The sequence below is a fragment of the Caretta caretta genome, chromosome 1 (genome assembly GCF_965140235.1).
Source record: "Caretta caretta isolate rCarCar2 chromosome 1, rCarCar1.hap1, whole genome shotgun sequence".
NCBI classification, from domain to species: Eukaryota; Metazoa; Chordata; order Testudines; family Cheloniidae; genus Caretta; species Caretta caretta.
In genome coordinates, this window is record NC_134206.1 from 338,336,803 (window position 1) to 338,358,372 (window position 21,570).

The window sequence follows — 21,570 nt, forward strand, 5'->3', positions numbered from 1 at the left end:
GTTGTTCTGGGACAGGGGGGTCTCATCTCTCCTGGGTGGTGCTAGACTGATGATTATGTATGTTCTCAGCATGCCAGAGACCTCAATCCAGGTACAGGGCCTGGACTCCATTCAGACTCTGGAGACTTAAAGCACCTTATGGATTCAGCATTTAGATAGTCTCATACCAGTCTGGTGTCCCTTTCAAGAGAGGGAGCTCAAATAAATCTGTAACTAGCAAACACCCCCCACCAGAGCTGGACTTTGATGCTGTAAACTAGTAACCCACAACTTCAGACAACGTAGTTGGGCTATTATAGATGATCAGCTCACTAAGACTACTACATTCTCTAAACTTACAGAAGGGTTATTACTTATTTAATTAGAGGCAACTGACAAGGGGCTGGAGAGGGAAGAGAGTGAATTTACTATTCTATCACACTATAGGGCTATGAATACATTCACAGAAATGCTGGTAAAATGAGGTCACTCAGACATGCAAAAGTAATTCATCAGGACTTTTTCTGAGCTGCTAGCTAATGCTGTATGAGAGTACATGAACAAAATTTAAGACCTACAGAAGGGATGGTAGTTATTATACACTGCCAACAAAAGAAAAAACTAAATTTAATTTATTTTACCAAAAGAACTATAGGAAACTAACTGCTATTACAAAGAAAGATGTCACATTTTATGCAAAAGTAATGTTCCTGAGGTTATAAACAAATACACAGCCCCAACCCATAATGGAAATAACCAAACAGAGCTGGTATAACTGAGAACTTAAATACACAGTAGCTTTTGCTTGGTGAGGATGCTGCAGCATTTTTAGTTTTGCTACCTCAAAACCAGCCAGAAGCCAGTTAATAGGTTACCAGTACCCAAGTGCTATTCACACAGCTGCAGTGGTAACCATGGTAATGCCCACAAAAAAGCAAAGGCCAAAGCAAGGTTGGTCTGGGCTTGCTAAGAAACTGAAAACAGCTTTTTCAATGTCACTTTAAAAAAAAAAACTTAATGTCCAATTAACAAGGCAAATTGAAATGCACTGTAAATTGGTAAACACAAAACAAGCTTTGAGGTCCTAAATAAGTAACAGGATACAGCAGTAGACTTTATATCTAATAATTTCCTGTTACTTCCCAAGATTTGAATTCAGGAGAGGTAACACACAGCCCCTAGAGAAGAGCACCTGGTGCTATACACACTGACTTGTAAAAAAACAGGACCTAAATTCAGATTTTGACAGCTGTAAGACCTTTATCCACTTAAAATGTAGATATCTGTAATTGCCTATCCCTGTAGTTTGGTTAAGGATACCCATGAGCAGGGCCAAAGAGGAAGGAGCGGAGCAGCCAACCGAGGTGTCTGAGGCCTTTCATGTGTCTTGTAGCGTGGACAGGGGCAAGGAAATGAAGGATTACATGGGTACACACAACCCCATTTATTGGGGCAGTATGTAAATGGAAAAGGAATGAAGTTGGCTCAAACAATTTTTTTTTTTTTTTTTTAAAAAAGGGCATTTAAGATTCCCTTAAGATTTATAAAATACTTATGGGGGAGACACATGACTAATTCTATCTACTAACAATAATACCTTTAAAAATAACTAGATGCAGCAGTTTCATTCAAGTATGGACTCCAGGTAGCATAGCAATGTTAGATGTGTTTAAACCTAAGCAATTAGTATGCCATTCATTAAACAATATAAATCATCTACTTCAAAATTATAAACTTCAGTTTACAAGCAGATACATAGCTTTGTACATTGCTAATAGTCCCAAATGTGTATGCCCAATCACAAATTGGATAAGCCTTGGTGTACAAAATTTCACTATCCTACAGCGAGCCAGTTCTGCAGTTCAAGTACATTTGTGCTTTTAAAATTAACAAATGCTCATATTGTCCTTCAAAGACTCTTGGTGCAGTGCCAATCACAAATATGAAATTTAAGGCATATTTTTAACAAACCAACTAGATAATCATAGGCTGAACACTTGACCTCAACCACCTGAGCCAACAGCACTGTACCTTATAACAGTAAGTAGCTGTCTTCATGATATACATCAAATGTCTATTTGATGAGAAACAGTTATGCCTGATCCCTTAAAGATTCTGTACATCGCTTCCAAGAAATATGCAATGTTTACAATCAATCAATGAGAAAAATAAGACTTGAACTTTTGTCCCTGGAGTACAATTACTTTGTGGTTCCACCCATGGTCTACAACTAACTTAATTGCTGTTGGGTGCTTCTCTGAAGTCAAGAACAATTTAGCATTCATCATCACATTTTCAATAAACATCTGATATTTTTGAAGATTAACAGAAAAAACAAATATTCAATAAGCTGAATAACAGTAAGTTTTTCAGCCTTTTACATTCAAGATTCAAAGAATGTCCTACTACTGTCTACAGTAAATGGGCAAATTCACCCTTTCTGTAACTTCACTGAAGTTATGTTATTACAACAGGAAAAAAACCAGGCATAATGTGTTTAAAGTCTACCACGAGGTAGAAAAAATTCATAATATGTAAAAGTTTGTAACATAATATAAGACAGCTGTTGATACAATTACATTGCTGGGATACTTTTATGTCTATGCCATATAACTGGATATCAATGCACTAGGTTCATGAAAGAAATATTGGCTAATTTTATTTACTCAATTCCTGTCTATCGCTTTCCAAACTTTCACCAATAATTTCACCAATGATGACTACCCAATCTTGTGTCCAGCATCTGCTAACATTGATCAGTGTGCTTGTGTGAAGTTCCATGGACACTTCAAAAAAACAAAAGCCAAACAAACTATTTCTTAAGTGTACTCTATGAAATTTCATATCTATGCAGAATTTAATGGTAGTAGATCCCAATGGAGGATCAGGGCCCCAAATTTTACTGCTACTTCTTGAAACCTTTTAAGAAAAATGATAAGTCAACTATGATTTCTAGTACATCAATGGTATTAGATTTCCATTTCATAAAGCACAAGATGTGGAACAACCTCATATTGAAATCAGCTCTTCACAGGATTGGAGTCACACACACTTGAATATTCAACTTTGACTTCACATTAACATGCACCTCCATCAGCTCTTAAACCACAGTGTGCAAATAATTCCAAGGAGATCTAGTTTTTAATCCACAGCCAGTTTTCATACTTAAGAGCAGTTGTAATATCTCTTTCTTTGGCTAATGACATTTTCAAATACAAATTTAATGCTTTGTTTTCATTATATTGATTCACTCATATGTAAAAATACTCCAATTTGTAAGTATAAGTGAACTAGAACAGCAGTCTTAAAATACATTTAAAAAAAAAGACACAAAATGAAATAATTTATTTGCAACTTTGGCTATTGAGAATTCAGTTGAGATACCCTCTGCAACACACAGCTCCACACTTGCACACAGTTCTGATCCTCTTTCTCGTTGGGCTGACAGCATCAGAGTCTGAAGTCACATCGAGAGAACCTAAACACATAAGAATATACAGAAACAGAATTGATGGTGGTTGGAAAAGGATATTATTTATTAGGCATTGCTATTGTGCAAGAAAAAAAGGTAGTCTCTGCCCCAAAAAGCTTACAATTTAAGACCCCAATTCAAAAGACCTGTGCATGTATCTAGCTTCACACGTGAGTAAGTTCCACTAAATTATATGGGACTACTTGTGTGTGCGCAAAGTTAAGCATTAGTATAAATCTTTGAAGAATTGTTACCTAAAATTATTATTTACTAGTAGCTGAAAGCTCACGCTGTTGCATGGGTGAAATTCATGAAGTCTAAATGGCTGAGAATTTAAAGGTTGAACAGTAACAGACCATGTATCCTACTGATGATTGAACCTGGTGACGTTCTAAATAAAGAGTTCTCAATCATGCTTGTATATGTTTTCACTGCTTCACACTGACTCCACAGACATTTTAGGCTTCAAAGTAACAATCCTGGAATCTTATTGTACAGATTATTGTGGATTGGCTCCGAGCTCATCATGGATGATGCTGTATATGCTAGATGCTGTATAAACACAGACTAAGGTGGTGGTCCCTGCTCAAAGAGCTTGAAATCTGAAGTAGAAAAGACACCAAGTGGATCTAGACAGACAGACAAGGAAGCAAAAGGAAGTAATGAGAGAATATTGGTCAGGGCAATAGGCAATGGTCTCAGCATACCAAATGCATAACTAGGGCCCTACCAAATTCATGGCCGTGAAAAACACATCACGGACTGTGAAACCTGGTCTCCCCCCGTGAAATCTGTATAGTACAGGGTAAAAGTACACAAAAGACCAGATTTCACGGGGAAGACCAGCGTTTTTCAAACTGGGGGTCCTGACCAGAAGAAGGTAGTGGGGGAGGAGGAGTTGCAAATTTACTGTAGGAGAGGGGTCGCAGTATTGCCATCCTTCTGTGCTGCCTTCAGAGCTGGGTGGCCAGAGAGTAGCAGCTGCTGGCCAGGTGCCCAGTTCTGAGGCAGCGTCCCACCAGCAGCAACATAGAAGTAAGAGTGGAAATACCATACCCTGCAACCCTTACTTCTGCGCTGCTGCCTTCAGAGCTGGGTGGTAGGAGAGTGGTGGCCGCTGGCCGAGGGCCCAGCTCTGAAGGCAGCAGCACAGAAGTAAGGGTGGCAATACCACACTATGCCATCCTTACTTCTGCGCTGCTGCTGAAGACAGCTCTGCCTTCGGACCTGGGCTCCCAGCCAGCACTCTCCAGCCACCCAGCTCTCAATACGTAAACCAATCTTTTTTTGTTTGGATTAAAAATAGTCCCATGCAGGGCTCTAATTTTCATTTAATATACTTTCATGTGCATAGGGGTGCCGTGCATCATTCTTTAAACCTGCCCTGCACAGATTATTGACTGGATTAAGTAGGAGCTGGAAGGAGGTGTTGGCAGAACAAAGTGGGTAAAAACAGAGAAGAGAGTGGTGTGTCCAAAAAGAGGAAGTTAAACACTGATTTCAGCAAACCCATGCAGAAAATTGATCAGGCTGCAACAAAACCAGCTAGTACCATCTATCCTGCACACAGAGATTTACACTGTACATACCTTTCATCTGATAATCAAAGGTGAGCTCTTCTCCAGCCTTGATGGTTCTCGTAGAAAACAGCGCTATCCGAGGAAGACGTAGATCAAGGTTATCAATGAAAACATTGAAGACCTGAAGATTTGGATCACACTGCAAAGCAAAGTTATAGTTTTGTAATTCAGGTGTACATTTGCTAACAAAATAGAACTGGTAGACACAGTGTAGGGAATGGCAATTAAAACGTATTGTGCGCTACTAGCGAGAAGAAAGTGACACTATAACAATTTAGGGCCTGAGTCTCCTCTCAGGTTCAGTGGAGTTACTTGTGATTTTTGCCATTGTAAGTCAACAGAATTACATCTGTTGAAACATCACTATTAAATGAAAGCAGGACCCTGTTAAGCAACAGTATTGACACCATGGCTGTGTGGGTATAGTACACAGAGAAGGTGAGTGAGATAATATCTTTTATTGAACCAACTTCTGTTTGTGAAGAGACAAGCTTTTGAGCTACACAGAGCTCTTCTTCAGGTATAGAACACTGAAACTATAACAACCTAGTAAAAAAAAGTTAAAGCTTGAAAGTTATTGCAACTGAGTAGAGTGGAGTGGGTGAATCAAAACAATTTCATAAAAGGCAATCTAAAGTAAGTTCAGACTTAAACAAGAATTACTAAAGGATGAAAAGGTGGGATTTCAATTTCAAGTTCCCCAGCAAGTTTACAAATGGTGCTGAGGAAAGGAGGAAAACTGCAGGGGAGAGATATGCTATGGAAAAGGCAGGAAAATTCCTTCTCTCCATTACTTACAACAAAAATACATTCAGACACTCTCTTCCTCTTCCTGTATTTCAGACGTTAATAGTTCATATAATTTTAATCAACAGCCAGGGGTTAAATTATGCAGTTATTTCCTATACTGTTGGTATTCAATTATCTGAAGAGAAAAATTTGTTTTGGGTGTCTGGAAACAGGTACTGAATATGCTGGAAATACAGATTATGATCCCAACTCTGCTATCTGATCTACTTAGGCAAACCCTTATCCCTAGGCTGAGTTCCAATGAGGTCAGTGGGTCTCTGCTTGAGCTCAGAGATCCATCCACATAGATCATATTTCAGGATCAGAACCACTGATCATGTTATTTTACATTTTAATGAAAATCCCTAATTCAGAAACTGCTGATACCTTCCTCTTAGGTAATTCTGAGCCTGAAAGAATAAGGAACAGTGAAAACTCTCTTTTTAGTTTTACTTCAACAGGTAAAATAAAATTGCTATTTAACGTGCTGTCTTGTGGAGTGATCCTGTTAATAAAAACCAACCTTGCACTCCCAATGTTTGTGAAAACTAAAGAATAATTGTTGTTTCAAACATTGTCTTAAATCTAAGCTACTTTATATTCTTTCATATTTAATTTCGCTCCAAATAAGGTATGTATCAGTATTTCTTCCATCCTATTTAACTGATCATTCGGTTATGTTGTATGTCTAGAAAGATGCCTTTCTTGCAGCATCCAAGAAAAAAGCATTAATAAAAGTTAGGATTGTGGGGTTTGTGGGAATATTTGAGGCCTCTTTCATTTTCATGCACTCTGTCCGTTTTGACAGGTTTCGTAGTAGCAGTCGTGTTAGTCTGTATCCACAAAAAGAAAAGGAGTACTTGTGGCACTTTAGACACTAACAAATTTATTTGAGCATAAGCTTTCGTGAACTATAGCTCACTTCATCGGATGGTACTTCTGTCCATTTTAGGATCCCTCACATTCATTGTTTCATAAAAATTTTAATTTAGACTTTTAAAAACATGAGACAAAGTGACTTCAATTTTTCCTCAAAGATTTCAAGTTCACATGACTGTGCTGCTGTAACAGCATTAATCCACTCTCAAGTCATTTTCTTTGGAAGGGGAAAAAGAGGTTGGTATGAAAAAAGTCATTCCATGAAAGTTGTGTGTTTGATATCAAGATATTTACAAAAGGAGAAGGCATTCTTGGTGCAACCCGGACAGTTCTCGAATACAAAAAAAGCCCTTACACTGTGATTCACAAAATGGGACACATTTCCATATTGAGCTGCATCCACCGTATATTCATCCGAGTCATAGTCCAGGTCAAACAAGTATGTATTTCCTTGGTTGTCATACAGTTGACCTCGTCTCTCTGCTTCTTCACTTGTGATCACCTAAAAAAAGAAACCTGCATCATATTATTAACTGTTACTGAACTGAAACAAAACCCCAAAAGTTAGAAAAAACTTTTACATTTTCTTGAACAGAAGTAGGGAGACTTGTCTTTAAAAGGAAGTAAGAAGGTTGCTGTGTATCTGTAAGGAATAAGGAACACTTGAACATAGCTATTTAAATTGACTAATTACTGATTGTTTCTACAGAAGAAAACCGAGGAGTACTTGTGGCACTTTAAAGACTAACAAATTTATTTGGGCATAAGCTTTCGTGAGCTAAAACTTGCTTCATCGGATGCATGCAGTGGAAAATACAGTAGGAAGATATACATAGATATATACACACACAGAACATGAAAAATGGGTGTTGCCATACAACTGTAAGGAGACCAATTAATTAAGATGGGCTATTATCAGCAGGAGAAAAAAAAACCTTTTGTAGTGATAATCAGGATGGCCCATTTCAAATAGTTAAGAAGAAGGTGTAGTAACAGTGGGGGAAAAAAATTAGTAGCATTTATAGATAGTGATGGTATTTTCTCTTCAGGCAATATAATATTGGACAGTTTCCCTGGATATGTATTTACAGATAAGTGATGTTCCCATTGCTTTCTATACAATGTAGAATAAAAACTTGAATATAAAAAGACCTGCTATAAAATAATTTATCTTTGCCCCCCAACTTTTCTGAACTCCTCTATAAGTAATCTTTATAACTACATTTTAGAGAACTTTAAATCACTGACTCCCTAAAGGAGGATGTGGTCATTAGATAATTACAATCTACCCTATCTACAGGGCCTTGTCATTTCTCCTAAAGAGTTTATATTTACTACTTAAACCTCCATATTACTTTTCCACCTGTACAAAATAGTTCACTTCAAGCAGAACCACAAAAAGGTTCAGGGAAGGTGGAACCAGTCATGTTCCCCCCAGTTCCCTCAGTGTATGAGAGAATCAATATATCAGGTTATACTTGTAACTTTAGCTACTCTCAAAACTTCTCCCCACTCCCTGCTGAGTTACTACGTATGGTACTAATTCTGTAATATAATTTACCTATGCAGACCCTAATGCCCAGATAAAGTACCACAGATTTCAATGTGACTTTTTTGCAAATGGATCGCTTTACAGTACTGGGCTTATAGCTATATCTACACTACAGACTTTTGCCAGCACAATTATGTTGGTCAAAGGTGTGAAGAGTTGTGATCCCTGACTGACAGCGGTGCTGGCAGAAGCCCCTAGTGTAGACACAATTATACAAGCAAAACTGCACATTTACTGGTATAGCTTATCATTAGTCAGAGATGGCCAGCACACATTAGCAGAATGGAGATATGCAGAAGCTGTCTGAAAGAGGGCTCCTGCTTCAGGCTGCAGACTATGCAATTTTATCCCCAGTCTTCTACTTTAAATATATACTTTACTTTTGTTATTACCAGAAAAAGATTTTGTTGTGCTAACTCTACCAGCAAAGAAAAACAGTGAACATTTTAACAATCCCTTGAAGATTTGGGTGCTTACCGCTCAGTTATACCTTCTGAGTAACAAAGTATAATCACATACAGCCGCACGCGCGCGGGGGGGGGAGAGGAGGAGGAGGCCGCCGCAAGGGAAGGACAAACAAACAACTAATTACCACCTTCACTTGAAGTCCTGCCTCTCTCTCTTCCCCCACCCTCCAAAAAAAGTATCCTTATAACATCACACAGGATTAATTCTATTTTGAGAAACTGATCTCCTGTACATTCTAAGTGAGTTTTTAGGAAGGACCTGAATGTGAATTGGATAGCTTGGGGAGGGTAAGCATAGAAGTAGCACACAGAAGAAAGAAAGAAATAGCTGTGCAAGGGGACAAATACAATACTGATGCTGGCATCAGTGGTGTACCACAGATTGTTGGGGAGAGATGTAAGCAGAAACTGGATCATGTAGAGCCCTGAAAGGAAGGACAAGTTTAACCTGATACTTCACTGGTTCATGATCGCACTGTGTGACTCAAGGGCCATGTCTAGACTAGGAAAATTCACTATTTTAAGACATGTTATCTAACACATTTTAACTAACTATTTTAAACAGGACTTTGCACCTAGTGTAGACAGGGCAAGTCATTTTAACAACGTGTTAACTGGTATTGACCAATACATTTTAAAGCACAACCTATTTTCCAAGTTTACACATGGTGAAATACAAGGGCTGACGTGATCAGCATGACAAGTGATAAAAATAATTTTTGCAGTAATTTGGCCTGGGATGAGATCAGTACTAAGAGAACGCCACAGTAGTCAAGATGAGAAGACGATCAGGATACTGACAAGGAATTTGATTGACAAGAGGTAAAGAAGGGTCTGATTTAAAAAGAAAAAAAAATTGTGAAAGAAGAGACAAGACTTGGTTCTAAAAGTTAAGATATAACAAATCAATGCCAAGGATCTTTTTTGCACTTCAGCCCCTTTGCATTGCTTTGGTGCAGAAAACACCCTGGGTCATACAATATAAAGGTAATTTGACTTTCAAATGAGAGGTCTTCAATGTACTTCATTAACAGCAAAGGCATATTTATCTGTTTTGTAACAGAATCCAAAAGTGTTGAAAAAGGAAAGAATATTTTTTAAAAGTGTTAGGAGAACACAAATCTTTTACTATATACTTATAAAATTTATCTCTGAGATAAATACATACCTCTCCAACATACTCCATCACAAATCTCTTTGTTTTAATTTTCTGGAGGGTTTTTACTCCCCAGCCACGTCCATTGTTAGTTCTGAAGATGCAAAGAGAATACGGTGTGCCTTTCTGTACTATCCTGTTAGGGCATTCAGGACCACATCTACAATATGAGTTGCATTCATAGATAGGCAAGCCTGGTTGGATTTTTAACTGCTTTTGTTTATTGTAAGCCAAGAAAAATCCAGCCTCTTCTGGACAACACTTCTCAGCAGGGCAATCAGAGCATTCACAGCCGGTTGTGATTCCATTCATTACATTTATTCCTGGAGCAGGTTTATATTCATTAATGTAGTAAAAGTCTAAAGGAGGGCCCTCAAGATCCACAGTGTTTTCTACAAGAATCATTCCTTTATGGTTCTTTTTCCGGTTGAGTTCTTCCTTCCATCTCTGTAGAGCTATTCTTTGTTTAGCCTTCTTTACTATGTACTGTGCTACTACAGGGTTCAAAGCTTTCATATGGTTTTTCAATATTACCGCTTTGCCTCGCTTTAGCCGAGATAAATATTCATTCTTGTCGCTATGGAAGTACTGAAGGAGCAATGGGCATTTAAGATTTTTCAAAGCTACCCAGGTATTTGAGGATTCTGGCCATCCTTTCCATTTCACAAGGAAGTACTCTGTGCCCTTGAAATAGAGAAATAGATACAGATTTAGCCATAGCATTTCCAACAGTTAATCAAAAATATCTTGAAAATAAAGTGCGGTTGTTCAATGATACAACTGCTTTGGTATCACATCCATAGTAAATAAAATTAAACAGAGGAGTGATTATCATTAAGGAGGTGGCAAAAATGCATAAACTGAGGAGCAGTCAAACTAACATCCGTAACACCCTCCTTATGATTGAGGCATAACACCACAGAGTTAAATTCACAGCCATCTGGTCCTAACAGTAGAGGATCAAGCATTTCAAATGCAAGGTAACTGGGTATGTACTTTGTGCACCACTTGTAAGGACATGGATAACCATACAGCTGGATAGAATAACCCAAAACAATAAAATTATACCAGCATGGGTTAGTTTGTTAGCACAGCCACAGTTAAGGTCATATATACTAACTTTTATAAGGAAAGAGAATAAAGTAACACCCTACACAGAACAAAAAAAAAAATCTAAACTTACCAAAAAACCTCTAACAGTACTATTTGTAATAGTTACACAAGCCATCCTAGAGGAATAATACAGTAAAAACAATTCTTAATACTATATTTACTACTACTAAGAAGAAGAAGATGTATTGTAAAATGTAATTATTTCAAAGGGAGGTTTGTTTTCAAAGGGAATAGAGCAATAAGGCCAAATCCTTAAACCAGACACACACTGGTAGGTTTCTGCACACACATGGTGCCTAACTGGGATCTGGCAATGGACCCAGTTGTAGCATGTGGCCTTAACTGTTCAAGGAACAGACTGCAGTACTAACAAGGGAGAAGAGAAGCATAATAATACATACTGTGATGTTGTCTAAGCACAGTAAGATTTGCTTTAGCACTGATATACAAGGTCAGACATTTTGTGCTCTGTTATTAACATTTCCATTATTTCAGCAGAACCTTCCTTCCTTACAGAATCAGAGCTAAAGAACACTTTATGTAGGCTTCAACATTCTGAAATATTTTGTTCAATGTCAACAGCAGCATAACAAGAGCCCTCAGCTAGCCTCACACTTTAAACCTTAAGGAAAACTACTGCCTCTCACTTTCAAACTGAAATATTGATCAAATTGTTCTGTAAGACTAGACATTTATCTTACCTCTTCTACCTTGTAGTCACATAAATATTCCACCTCATAACTCTTTAGATTCCTGTTGGTGATTCCAAGGGATTTACATGTGAGATTTTCCTTCCTACATAATTCCTGGATGGTCTCAAGTGAAGCTAGGCAAGGCACATACCAAGCTACAATAAGAAAATAGGATTCTTTACTAATTTAATGTCTCAGCTTAGTTGAAAAAAATTAAGCACTTGATTTTTAGTTTGCTCCCGAGCCCCCAGATTGTAATTTGTAAGAATTATCCACAATATATTTGTAGAACTACAAATGTAGCACGCAGGCAGACAGAACCAATGCTACTCCAGTTAAGTATAAAGTAAGCCTGTAATAGTTCTCTGCCTGAACCTCAGCTCTGCATATGATTCATAGATATTTAGGTCAGAAGGGACCATTATGATCATCTAGTCTGACCTCCTGCACAACATAGGCCAGAGAATTTCACCCACCACTCCATACTATGTGTATTCATGCAATGATTAAAAAAAAAAAAAAAAAACCTAACTAGGACAGTGCTTCTCAAGCTATCTGATGTGGGGGACCAGCAATTTTTCCCCCAATGTGTGCGCAGACCAGCAGCCAATGGCTTGCGGACCGGCGCCGGTCTGCGGACCACCACTTTGAGTAGCACTGACCTAGGACATACTAATTCTTCATAGGAAAAGATTCTCAGTATAGTTACCAGTTTTGAAACAAAACAGAAATAAATAATTACCCTGACCTGAAGGTACTCATGCTTTTGACTGCAGTTATGTAGAAGCCCTTCACTTTTTTTTTTTTACAAGACCACGAAGTATCTGCAGTTAGCCAAGTGGAATCAACACTCTTGTACTTGCTATGCAACCCATGGTGATTGGGATGAGACAGAGGCAAATCCCTCTTCCAGAAAGATCTCCGATTTCTTGTCAATTGGGCCAAATTTAGGAGGGTTACAATTTACAATGTAACTATTGTAAAGTTGTAAGGGTGCCGACTATGGAACAATAAATTGCAACAGTTCAGAACTCTGTTCGGAGGGATAGTCCAAAGTTTATAGCAAGTCACAAGTCTGGAGCCCAAAGCAACAGTTTCCCCCCGTGTTTTAGTAAGAGTCAGGGTGTATTTGACAACAGCTGAATTCCTTCCTCTGCGTGAGCAGGGGATTGTTCACTTGTGTCACAACCAGGACTGCAATTAGCACATAGCCACTGGAAAGGAGAGGAGCGGGAGAGACACTGGAGGTTACCCAGGCTGGGGGAGGCCTTGGCTATTTCTAACTTCATGCAGCAACCTCTCCCGCCAAAAGCCTCCCGCAGGCATGGAACAGTGATGCCACCCCCTGCTTCCCCTAGCAGCGGACAGTGTCCCTCTCTCCCCCAGGCCCCACACTCTGTCCTCCCGCCCCTCCCCCCGTCAAGGTACACCGACGCCCCCCGGGCACCCTACACTATCCCCACACCCCTCCCCCAGCCACCCCACACTGTCCCCCGCCCCTCCCCCAGGCACTGCATGCCGCTGCCGCCCCCTCGGACACCCCACACTGTACCCTCACCCAGGCACCCCTCACTGTCCCCCCGGCACTGCACGGCGCTGCCGCCCCCCCGGGCACCCCACACTGTACCTCCGCCCCTCCCCCGATACTGCACCCCCACCCCGCCCCGGGCACCGCACACTGTACCCCGGCCCCTCCCCCAGGCACTGCACGCCGCCGCCCCCCCGACACCTCACACTGCACCCCCGCCCCCCCGGGCACCCCACACTGCACCCCCACCCCGCCCCGGGCACCGCACACTGTACCCCCGCCCCTCCCCCAGGCACTGCACGCCGCTGCCGCCCCCCCGGGCACCCCACTCTGTCTCCCCGCAGGTTCCGCGGCCACCGGGGCCCTGCCGTAGGTCTCGGGGTGTGCGGGGGCGGAGGCCGCACAGACCCTGAGGTGCGCTGTGGGGGGCAGCTCCTCACCCCCATCCCCGCTGACCCAGGAAGCGAGCACCCCTGGCCGGCCCCTCACCTCCTCGCCTGCCCGCCATCTTGCAGGGGCCTGCATTCAAACCCTGCGGAACCTGGGCCGCCGGGGAGGGCGCCAGCTGCAGGCTCCGCCCACGCCCGATGGCCCCGCCCCTCCGCGGGGCCCCAATGCTGCACCGGCGGCGCGGCCCCGCCCCGCGCGCGTGGGCAGAGAACCCCCAGGGCGCGGGGGGGGGGGGAGGGAGGCGCCTCGCGACCGCCCCCCGGCGCGGCGGGAGACCCCCTCACCCTCCGCGCGCGCTCCCGAGCGGCTGGCGTCGCTCCCACGCGCACCCCCCCCTTCAGCGGTGAGCACCCCGCTCCGGGGAGGGGCTCTCTAAGGTGAGGGGGGGGGAACCCGCCAAACGCTGACTAGAGTCTCGCCCCTCCCCCCTCCCGCCCGAGCCTAGCCGGGCTAGCGCTGAAACGTGCTCTGGGGGGGTACGATCATTTGCCTCCCGTGGGGGCCCTTCGGTCTCGAGTCCAGCCCCGCTTCACCAACGAGCGCCCCTCCCTCCCCCCGTGTCTCTGGGCCTGCCCGCGGGCAGGCCGTGTCCCTGGGCGGGGCTGAGCAGCTTTGGCGGGAACGGAGGGTGCTCGGCCCCCGCCCCGCCCCGCTTGACCGCATGGAAACAACGCTGCCACCCAGCCCAGCAGCTCCTCCTCCGCCGCCGCCGCCGCGCCTGCCTGTAAACCGGCGTGTGCACGGACTAGCAACGGCCTGCTGCGGCGCCAGTCAGACCCGGCCTGCTGCCTTTCCTCCAGCGGCCCTGGCGGACCGCCTCGCCCCTGGAAACGCTTTGCGGGGCCGCGGGTTGTGTCCGTGCTGCAGACCCGCTCTCCGGAGGCTTGGGGAGAAGGGGGCTTCTCTTCTGGATTGGCCCGCCTGAGCCCCGGCACCTCCCTCCCCCGTGAGCAGGTTGGGGTTGGTGCGGCTCTGAGCAGGGGGTTGGACTAGATGGCCTCCTGAGGTCCCTTCCAACCCTGATAGTCTGTGACTCCCCGATTCACTGATCTAGGCCGGGGTGGCCAACCTCTGGCTCCCGAGCCACATGCGGCTCTTCAGAAGTTAATATGCGGCTCCTTGTATAGGCACCGACTCCTTCGGGGCTGGAGCTACAGGTGCCAAGTTTCCAGTGGGCCAGGGGGTGCTCACTGCTCAACTCCTGGCTCTGCCCCAGCCGCTGACCCTGCTGTACCTGGTGGGTGCTCAACACCGCCCTCGCCCTGCCCCCATTCTACCCCTTCCCCAAAGTCCCTACCCCCTTCCTGCCCCCATTCCACCCCCCTTCCCCCAACCTTAACCTGCTCCGCCTCTTCTCCGCCTCCTCCCCTGAGGGCACTGCGTCCCTGCTCCTCCCCCATCCCTCCTGGAAAGTCCTAAGTGCTGCCAAACAGCTGTTTGGTGGCGGGAAGCGCTGGGAGGTAGGCAGAGGAGTGGGGACGCAGTGCACTTGGGTGTGGGGGAGGAGGGGAGCTTGGCTGTCAGTGGGTGCTCTCTAATTTTTCCCTGTGGGTGCTCCAGCCCTGGAGCACCCACAGAGTTGGCACCTATGCTGCTCCCACTCCACCCCTTCCCGTGCTCTCCCCTGAGCCTGCCATGCCCTGACTCCTTTTCCTCCCCCCCTCAGAGCCTTCTGCATGCCACAAAAAAGCTGATTGGAAGATGCAGGGAGGGAGGGGGAGGCACTGATCCATGGGGGCTGCCAGTTGGTTGGAGGTGCTGAAAGCAGGATGTGGGAGCTGATGGGGGGCTGCTGACTTATTACTGTGGCTCTTTGGCAATATACATTGGTAAATTCTGTCTCCTTCTCAGGCTCAGGTTGGCCACCCCTGTTCCAGTTCATCTTGACCGCAACCCACATCAGCAGGTGGAAGAAGTGCTGCTGTTCTGTTGGACTCAAATGCAGCACTTCTTCCCCTTGCAGCCTGGTGAGCGTTGACACCATGTGCCTTGGTGCTATTCACTCTTGTACTCCTCCCCCTAGCAAGGTGGAGGACCAGCAGGGATAACCTTAACCACCTGAGAGAGCTGAGGGTGGGAATAATCATAAGATTGTTTTCATTTCACAGAGAGTTTGCTTTATTCACTGGTTTGCATGATTGACTTGTGGCTTGGCTGTTCGTTAATAAAAATAGTTCCAGATCCCCTCATTTTTGGAGACTATATAACACCTTCATTTTCTTGTTGAAACAATGATAGGCATGAGCGTTGAGCCAGATTTTTAAAGGTATTTATGCACCTAAAGACACAGCTAGGGACCTATATACCTTTAAAAATCTGTCTCTTTTCCTTGTCCCCAGGAATTAAAGATTGATCTTTAATTAAAGATTGTCCTGTGATGAAACCTCTAGGAATATGTCCAACCAAAATCGGCAACCCTATATGATACATTTCATAGAATCATAGAATATCAGGGTTGGAAGGGACCTCAGGAGGTCATCTAGTCCAACCCCCTGCTCAAAGCAGGACCAATCCCCAATTTTTGCCCCAGATCCCTAAATGGCCCCCTCAAAGATTGAACTCACAACCCTGGGTTTAGCAGGCCAATGATCAAACCACTGAGTTTGCTCCAAGGCTCCTGATATTTGGTTGCACCAATGCTTTTGCCCAGTTACCAAGCTTGGGGGGGGGGAGGTTTAAAATAGGGATATTATGATCAGTGCCTTCTGGATTTGTCACAGGATTCATTTAATAGTCAGTTCTGAGTGAAATTTTAAATATCTTATTCTGACATTGCATTACAATATCCTTCCTTGCAAGAAGGGCTTGCTTTTGAACCAGCCTTCAAATTAATCCAAAACAGTGAAAGCTGGCAGTTCAATAACAACAGCATCTCTCAGAAATTAGATGCATATCCCATGGGTACTATTTTAAATAAATAACAGAGCCTTCTGCATTCAACGCACACATACTTCAGCAATAAATGGTGGCTGAAAAGTTTGCTTTCTACTGCACAGTTCAATGGGGACATTTATATGCCACAACTCTCATTCTTACCATCAAAAAATGTTTGTTTTGTTTTGTTTTTGTTTTTTTTAGTAGGAAGTTGCATGTCTGGGGACAGGGAAGAGTTGTTTTAGAATTAAAAAAACTGTAAAGAAAAAGGTAGTCACTTTTAGGATCTACTAGCCTGTAAAATAAATTTCTACGGAAGTTGTAGAAGTCTCAACACTTGGAACATGTAAACTAGCTGAATGTATTAGTAAATATACAATAAAAAACAAACTTGCACTGACAGCAGGATGACTGGAAAAAGGCTAATGTAGTGCCAATCTTTAAAAAAGGGAAGGAGGAGGATCCTGGGAACTACAGGCCAGTCAGCCTCACCTCAGTCCCTGGAAAAATCATGGAGCAGGTCCTCAAAGAATCAATCCTGAAGCACTTGCATGAGAGGAAGGTGATCAGGAACAGCCAGCATGGATTCACCAAGGGAAGGTCATGCCTGACTAATCTAATCGCCTTTTATGATGAGATTACTGGTTCTGTGGATGAAGGGAAAGCAGTGGATGTATTGTTTCTTGACTTTAGCAAAGCTTTTGACACGGTCTCCCACAGTATTCTTGTCAGCAAGTTAAGGAAGTATGGGCTGGATGAATGCATTATAAGGTGGGTAGAAAGCTGGCTAGATTGTCGGGCTCAACGGGTAGTGATCAATGGCTCCATGTCTAGTTGGCAGCCGGTATCAAGTGGAGTGCCCCAAGGGTTGGTCCTGGGGCCGGTTTTGTTCAATATCTTCATAAATGATCTGGAGGATGGTGTGGATTGCACTCTCAGCAAATTTGCGGATGATACTAAACTGGGAGGAGTGGTAGATACGCTGGAGGGGAGGGATAGGATACAGAAGGACCTAGACAAATTGGAGGATTGGGCCAAAAGAAATCTGATGAGGTTCAATAAGGATAAGTGCAGGGTCCTGCACTTAGGATGGAAGAATCCAATGCACCGCTACAGACTAGGGACCGAATGGCTAGGCAGCAGTTCTGCGGAAAAGGACCTAGGGGTGACAGTGGACGAGAAGCTGGATATGAGTCAGCAGTGTGCCCTTGTTGCCAAGAAGGCCAATGGCATTTTGGGATGTATAAGTAGGGGCATAGCGAGCAGATCGAGGGACGTGATCGTTCCCCTCTATTCGACATTGGTGAGGCCTCATCTGGAGTACTGTGTCCAGTTTTGGGCCCCACACTACAAGAAGGATGTGGATAAATTGGAGAGAGTCCAGCGAAGGGCAACAAAAATGATTAGGGGTCTAGAACACATGACTTATGAGGAGAGGCTGAGGGAGCTGGGATTGTTTAGCCTGCAGAAGAGAAGAATGAGGGGGGATTTGATAGCTGCTTTCAACTACCTGAAAGGGGGTTCCAAAGAGGATGGCTCTAGACTGTTCTCAATGGTAGCAGATGACAGAACGAGGAGTAATGGTCTCAAGTTGCAGTGGGGGAGGTTTAGATTGGATATTAGGAAAAACTTTTTCACTAAGAGGGTGGTGAAACACTGGAATGCGTTACCTAGGGAGGTGGTAGAATCTCCTTCCTTAGAGGTTTTTAAGGTCAGGCTTGACAAAGCCCTGGCTGGGATGATTTAACTGGGAATTGGTCCTGCTTCGAGCAGGGGGTTGGACTAGATGACCTTCAGGGGTCCCTTCCAACCCTGATATTCTATGATTCTATGACTAGGTCTGACAATTAATTATCTCTTACTCTGAAAATGTATAAGGTTGGGGTATCCTTGTGGGACAGTGTTGCTGCTTGGGCTGGGGGTAGGTGCCAGGAATGAAGGTTTTAGCTTCTCTGAGACATTCAGCATATAATATAGTGCATTGAAAAGGCACTAGAAAGTTAACATTATTTGAAACTATTAGTTTATGAAAGGCACTTTGCTCCACAACTGATTGTTTCCTCTTTTCTCATTACCACAAATTTGTCTCCTGTCCAGTCCTTTTTTCTTCCTTCCCTCCTTACTTGTTTTGTCTCCTTCCTGGGTTCTCCCACTCCTTTCTGCCTCTGTCTTTCTGCACTTTGTTTGCCACTGGGCTCTTTCCACACCCAGAAAAGCATTTTTGCCCTATTATAAAGCCTTAGACCTGGGCAGTCAGTGGATAGGTATTGTGAAAGTAGAATGAATTATATTGAAATTATAATTCATTAAAGAAATGCTGCTTGAAGGGTTTGTTGAAATATAGTTGTCAGGAAGAGAAACATTAAGGAGTGTGAGACAATGGGTCCTCAAACTAATTAACTTAGAGCTTCTACTGAGCTAGGAGATTGGTAAACGTTAGTGTGCAAATAAGATATGTATGTATATTTGTCAGTTTCTGCTTCCTTTTGTCTCTTATGTTAAATTGGCTTTCCCTTATCTGTTTAAATAAGTTAGCTTGAGCTTTTGCAGGAGGCTCACATATTTGGGTGCATTGGCAAAGCGCTTTGCTAATAAACAGAGTGGTCTGACAAATTTTGTGAGTCTTGAATCTGACTTTGACAGTACCAATTGTTCACCCAAAAAAAAAAAATTTAAAAGGGGCTTCCAATTCTTGACCTTCTTGCTGGACAGATCCTGGTATCATTCTGGGGACTCAGGTTAATTTCAAATTCTTATTCTAGTAACAGAGCACTGACCTCCAGTTTGCTTGTTCATTTTTTGGGGGGGGGTCAAGGGATGACAGAGGACTAAACCAGGGCAGAAGTCTTTGTACACTGCTCTACACATGTATAAAGATTTTTACCAATAAGTTCAGCTGCCATTGAACAGGAAAGAAAAGGGATAAAAAGTAGGCAATCTGTTGCTTCTAAAAAACCTTCTGTGTTTGCTAAAGGAGACAGTCTCAGAGGATTTAGAAAGAATGTTTGTGAAAGAACGTATCTAAATTAGTTATTCACTGTGCTTAGCCAAAGCTGGAATGCTGAAGCTGTTACAGGAAAAAGAACCAAGATTTTGTTGGATTTTGCAGGACGTCTGTATGTTACCCACATTGTTAAAGCCCTGCTGGTCAATGGCATGAATTTTCCCACCAGAATTTTCAGACCAGTAACAATTCCATTATATTTGAATACCCTTCAGAAGAGGATCCATTTCCATTTAGCTAGATACCCTGACAAACAATAGGAGCGTATTAACAGTTGGTGTGCCTACAATACAGTAAGTCTCATTGCTATTAGCTTAAACTAAAATAATCAGTTCTGTTTTCTTTGTCTGTTGCAAAGCTAAATACATTCAGGAGTCACACAGCCACCTCTAGAGTAGGTGCACAGCCAGCACACTGCAGTGGTGGAGAGGAGCCCAGGGCAATTCATGATCTTACCCTGGGATCTGGTTGCCAGTTGTCTAATCGCACAAACCCAAACACCCTTGCCCCACCCCCTTCCCCAAGGCCCTGCCCCCACTCACTCCAGCCTCTCCCCCCAATTGCTTGTGTTCCCCTTCTCTCACTCACTTTCACAGGGCTGGGGCAGGGGTGGGGGCACAGGCTCTGGGCTGAGGGGTGGGGCCGCGGGGTTCGGAGTGTGGGAGGGGGCTCTGGGCTGAGCCTAGTGCAGGGGATTGGGGTGCGGGCTCCAGGAGGGAGTTTGGGTGTGGGAGGGGTTCAGGGCTGGGGCAGGGAATTGGGGTACAGGAAGGGGTGAGGGCTCTGGGAGGGGGTTGGGGCAAGAGGTTGGGGTGTGGGAGGGGGTTTGGGGTGCAGGTTCTGGCTGGGCGGTGCCCAGAAGCAGCAGCATGTTTGGCAGGAGCTCCTAGGCTCACGGGCAGCCAGGTGGCTGTGTGCGCTGCCCCTGCCTGCAGGCACTGCCCTTGCAGCTCCCATTGGCTGTGGTTCCCTGTTCCCAGCCCATGGAGTCCATGCCTGGGGCAGTGCACGGAGACCCCCTGGCCACACCTCTGCCTAGGAGCCGCTGCTGGACATGTCGGCCGCTTCTGGGAGCAGCATGGAGCCAGGGCAGGTAGGGAGCCTGCCTTACCCCTGTTGCACTGTTGACCGGACTTTTAGCAGCCTAAAATCTCCCAGATTAGCTTCAGTAGCCTCTGGGAGATTGAGCTTTTAAGGTCTTATCCTAAAATTTTGTATACCACAAATGGAGCCCTCAAAGGATCAAGACAAATTTGCCAGGATTTCACCTGCAATTCATTCCACTGAGTCTAGTAACTTCAAACCCAGTGTTTAGATTGCTAAACCATTGTAGTCCATTTCTTGTTAGGAAGGTAGGAAGAATTATTGGGAACACTGATCAAGTGCATTTATTTCGCCACTGAATAAAAGTTTTAGATTGTACTATCTGAGTACCTTGCATCCAGTGAAGTGAGCTGTAGCTCACGAAAGCTTATGCTCAAATAAATGTTAGTCTCTAAGGTGCCACAAGTCCTCCTTTTCTTTTTGCGGATACAGACTAACACGGCTGCTACTCTGAAATAGAGTACTAGTTGTCACAGATCCACAGGATTGGTGCTATGCCCCCAGCTTTGTAACAGGCTCTAGGAGGAATCCTTTCAGTGTGCCGGATCCCCAAGGGTTCTCACTCTTCCTCCAGGGTAGGCCATGCTATCTCACAGTCTCCTTGAGACCTGTGGGGTTTTAGCTCTCCTGATTCACACTGTGAGCTTTGTTTAGTGAGTCCAACTGACCAAGGCTGCTGGCAGAGACTTGTACCAAGTATTTGCAGTGACGCTCAAATGGTGGTGTTAAAACAGTAGCGTTTATTAAGTCAGCTGGAACACAACATAGGAAGCCCTTGGGGGTTAGCACAGAGAACTGAAAGTTAAAGCATAGACCGGGGTGGGCCACGTCTGGCCTGTCAGACGTTTGGATCCAGCCCTCAAGCTCCTGCCAGGGAGTGGGGTTGGGGGCTTGCCCAGCTCCACCTGTGCCATGGCTCCATGCGGCTGCC

The 21,570-nt window shown here is 44.1% G+C and overlaps 1 protein-coding gene across 3 annotated transcripts; it reads right to left on the reverse strand.

The window, feature by feature from the left end:
* Positions 1–593: 593 nt before the first annotated feature.
* SUV39H2 (SUV39H2 histone lysine methyltransferase) lies at positions 594–13,815 on the reverse strand. 3 transcript variants are annotated; one of them, XM_075124527.1, is made up of 6 exons: positions 13,697–13,813; positions 11,689–11,834; positions 9,887–10,558; positions 7,055–7,201; positions 5,041–5,170; positions 594–3,457 (listed from the first exon to the last, which is right to left on the reverse strand). In XM_075124527.1, the coding sequence occupies exons 1-6, from the start codon at positions 13,713–13,715 to the stop codon at positions 3,351–3,353; spliced, it is 1,221 nt and encodes a 406-aa protein (XP_074980628.1). In that variant the 5' UTR covers positions 13,716–13,813; the 3' UTR covers positions 594–3,350. The 3 variants fall into 3 exon arrangements, with proteins under 3 accessions (XP_074980628.1, XP_048692498.1, XP_048692497.1); XM_048836541.2 differs by lacking the exon at positions 7,055–7,201 and having other exon boundaries at positions 13,697–13,815; XM_048836540.2 differs by lacking the exon at positions 11,689–11,834 and having other exon boundaries at positions 13,697–13,803.
* Between the last annotated feature and the right edge of the window lie 7,755 nt (positions 13,816–21,570).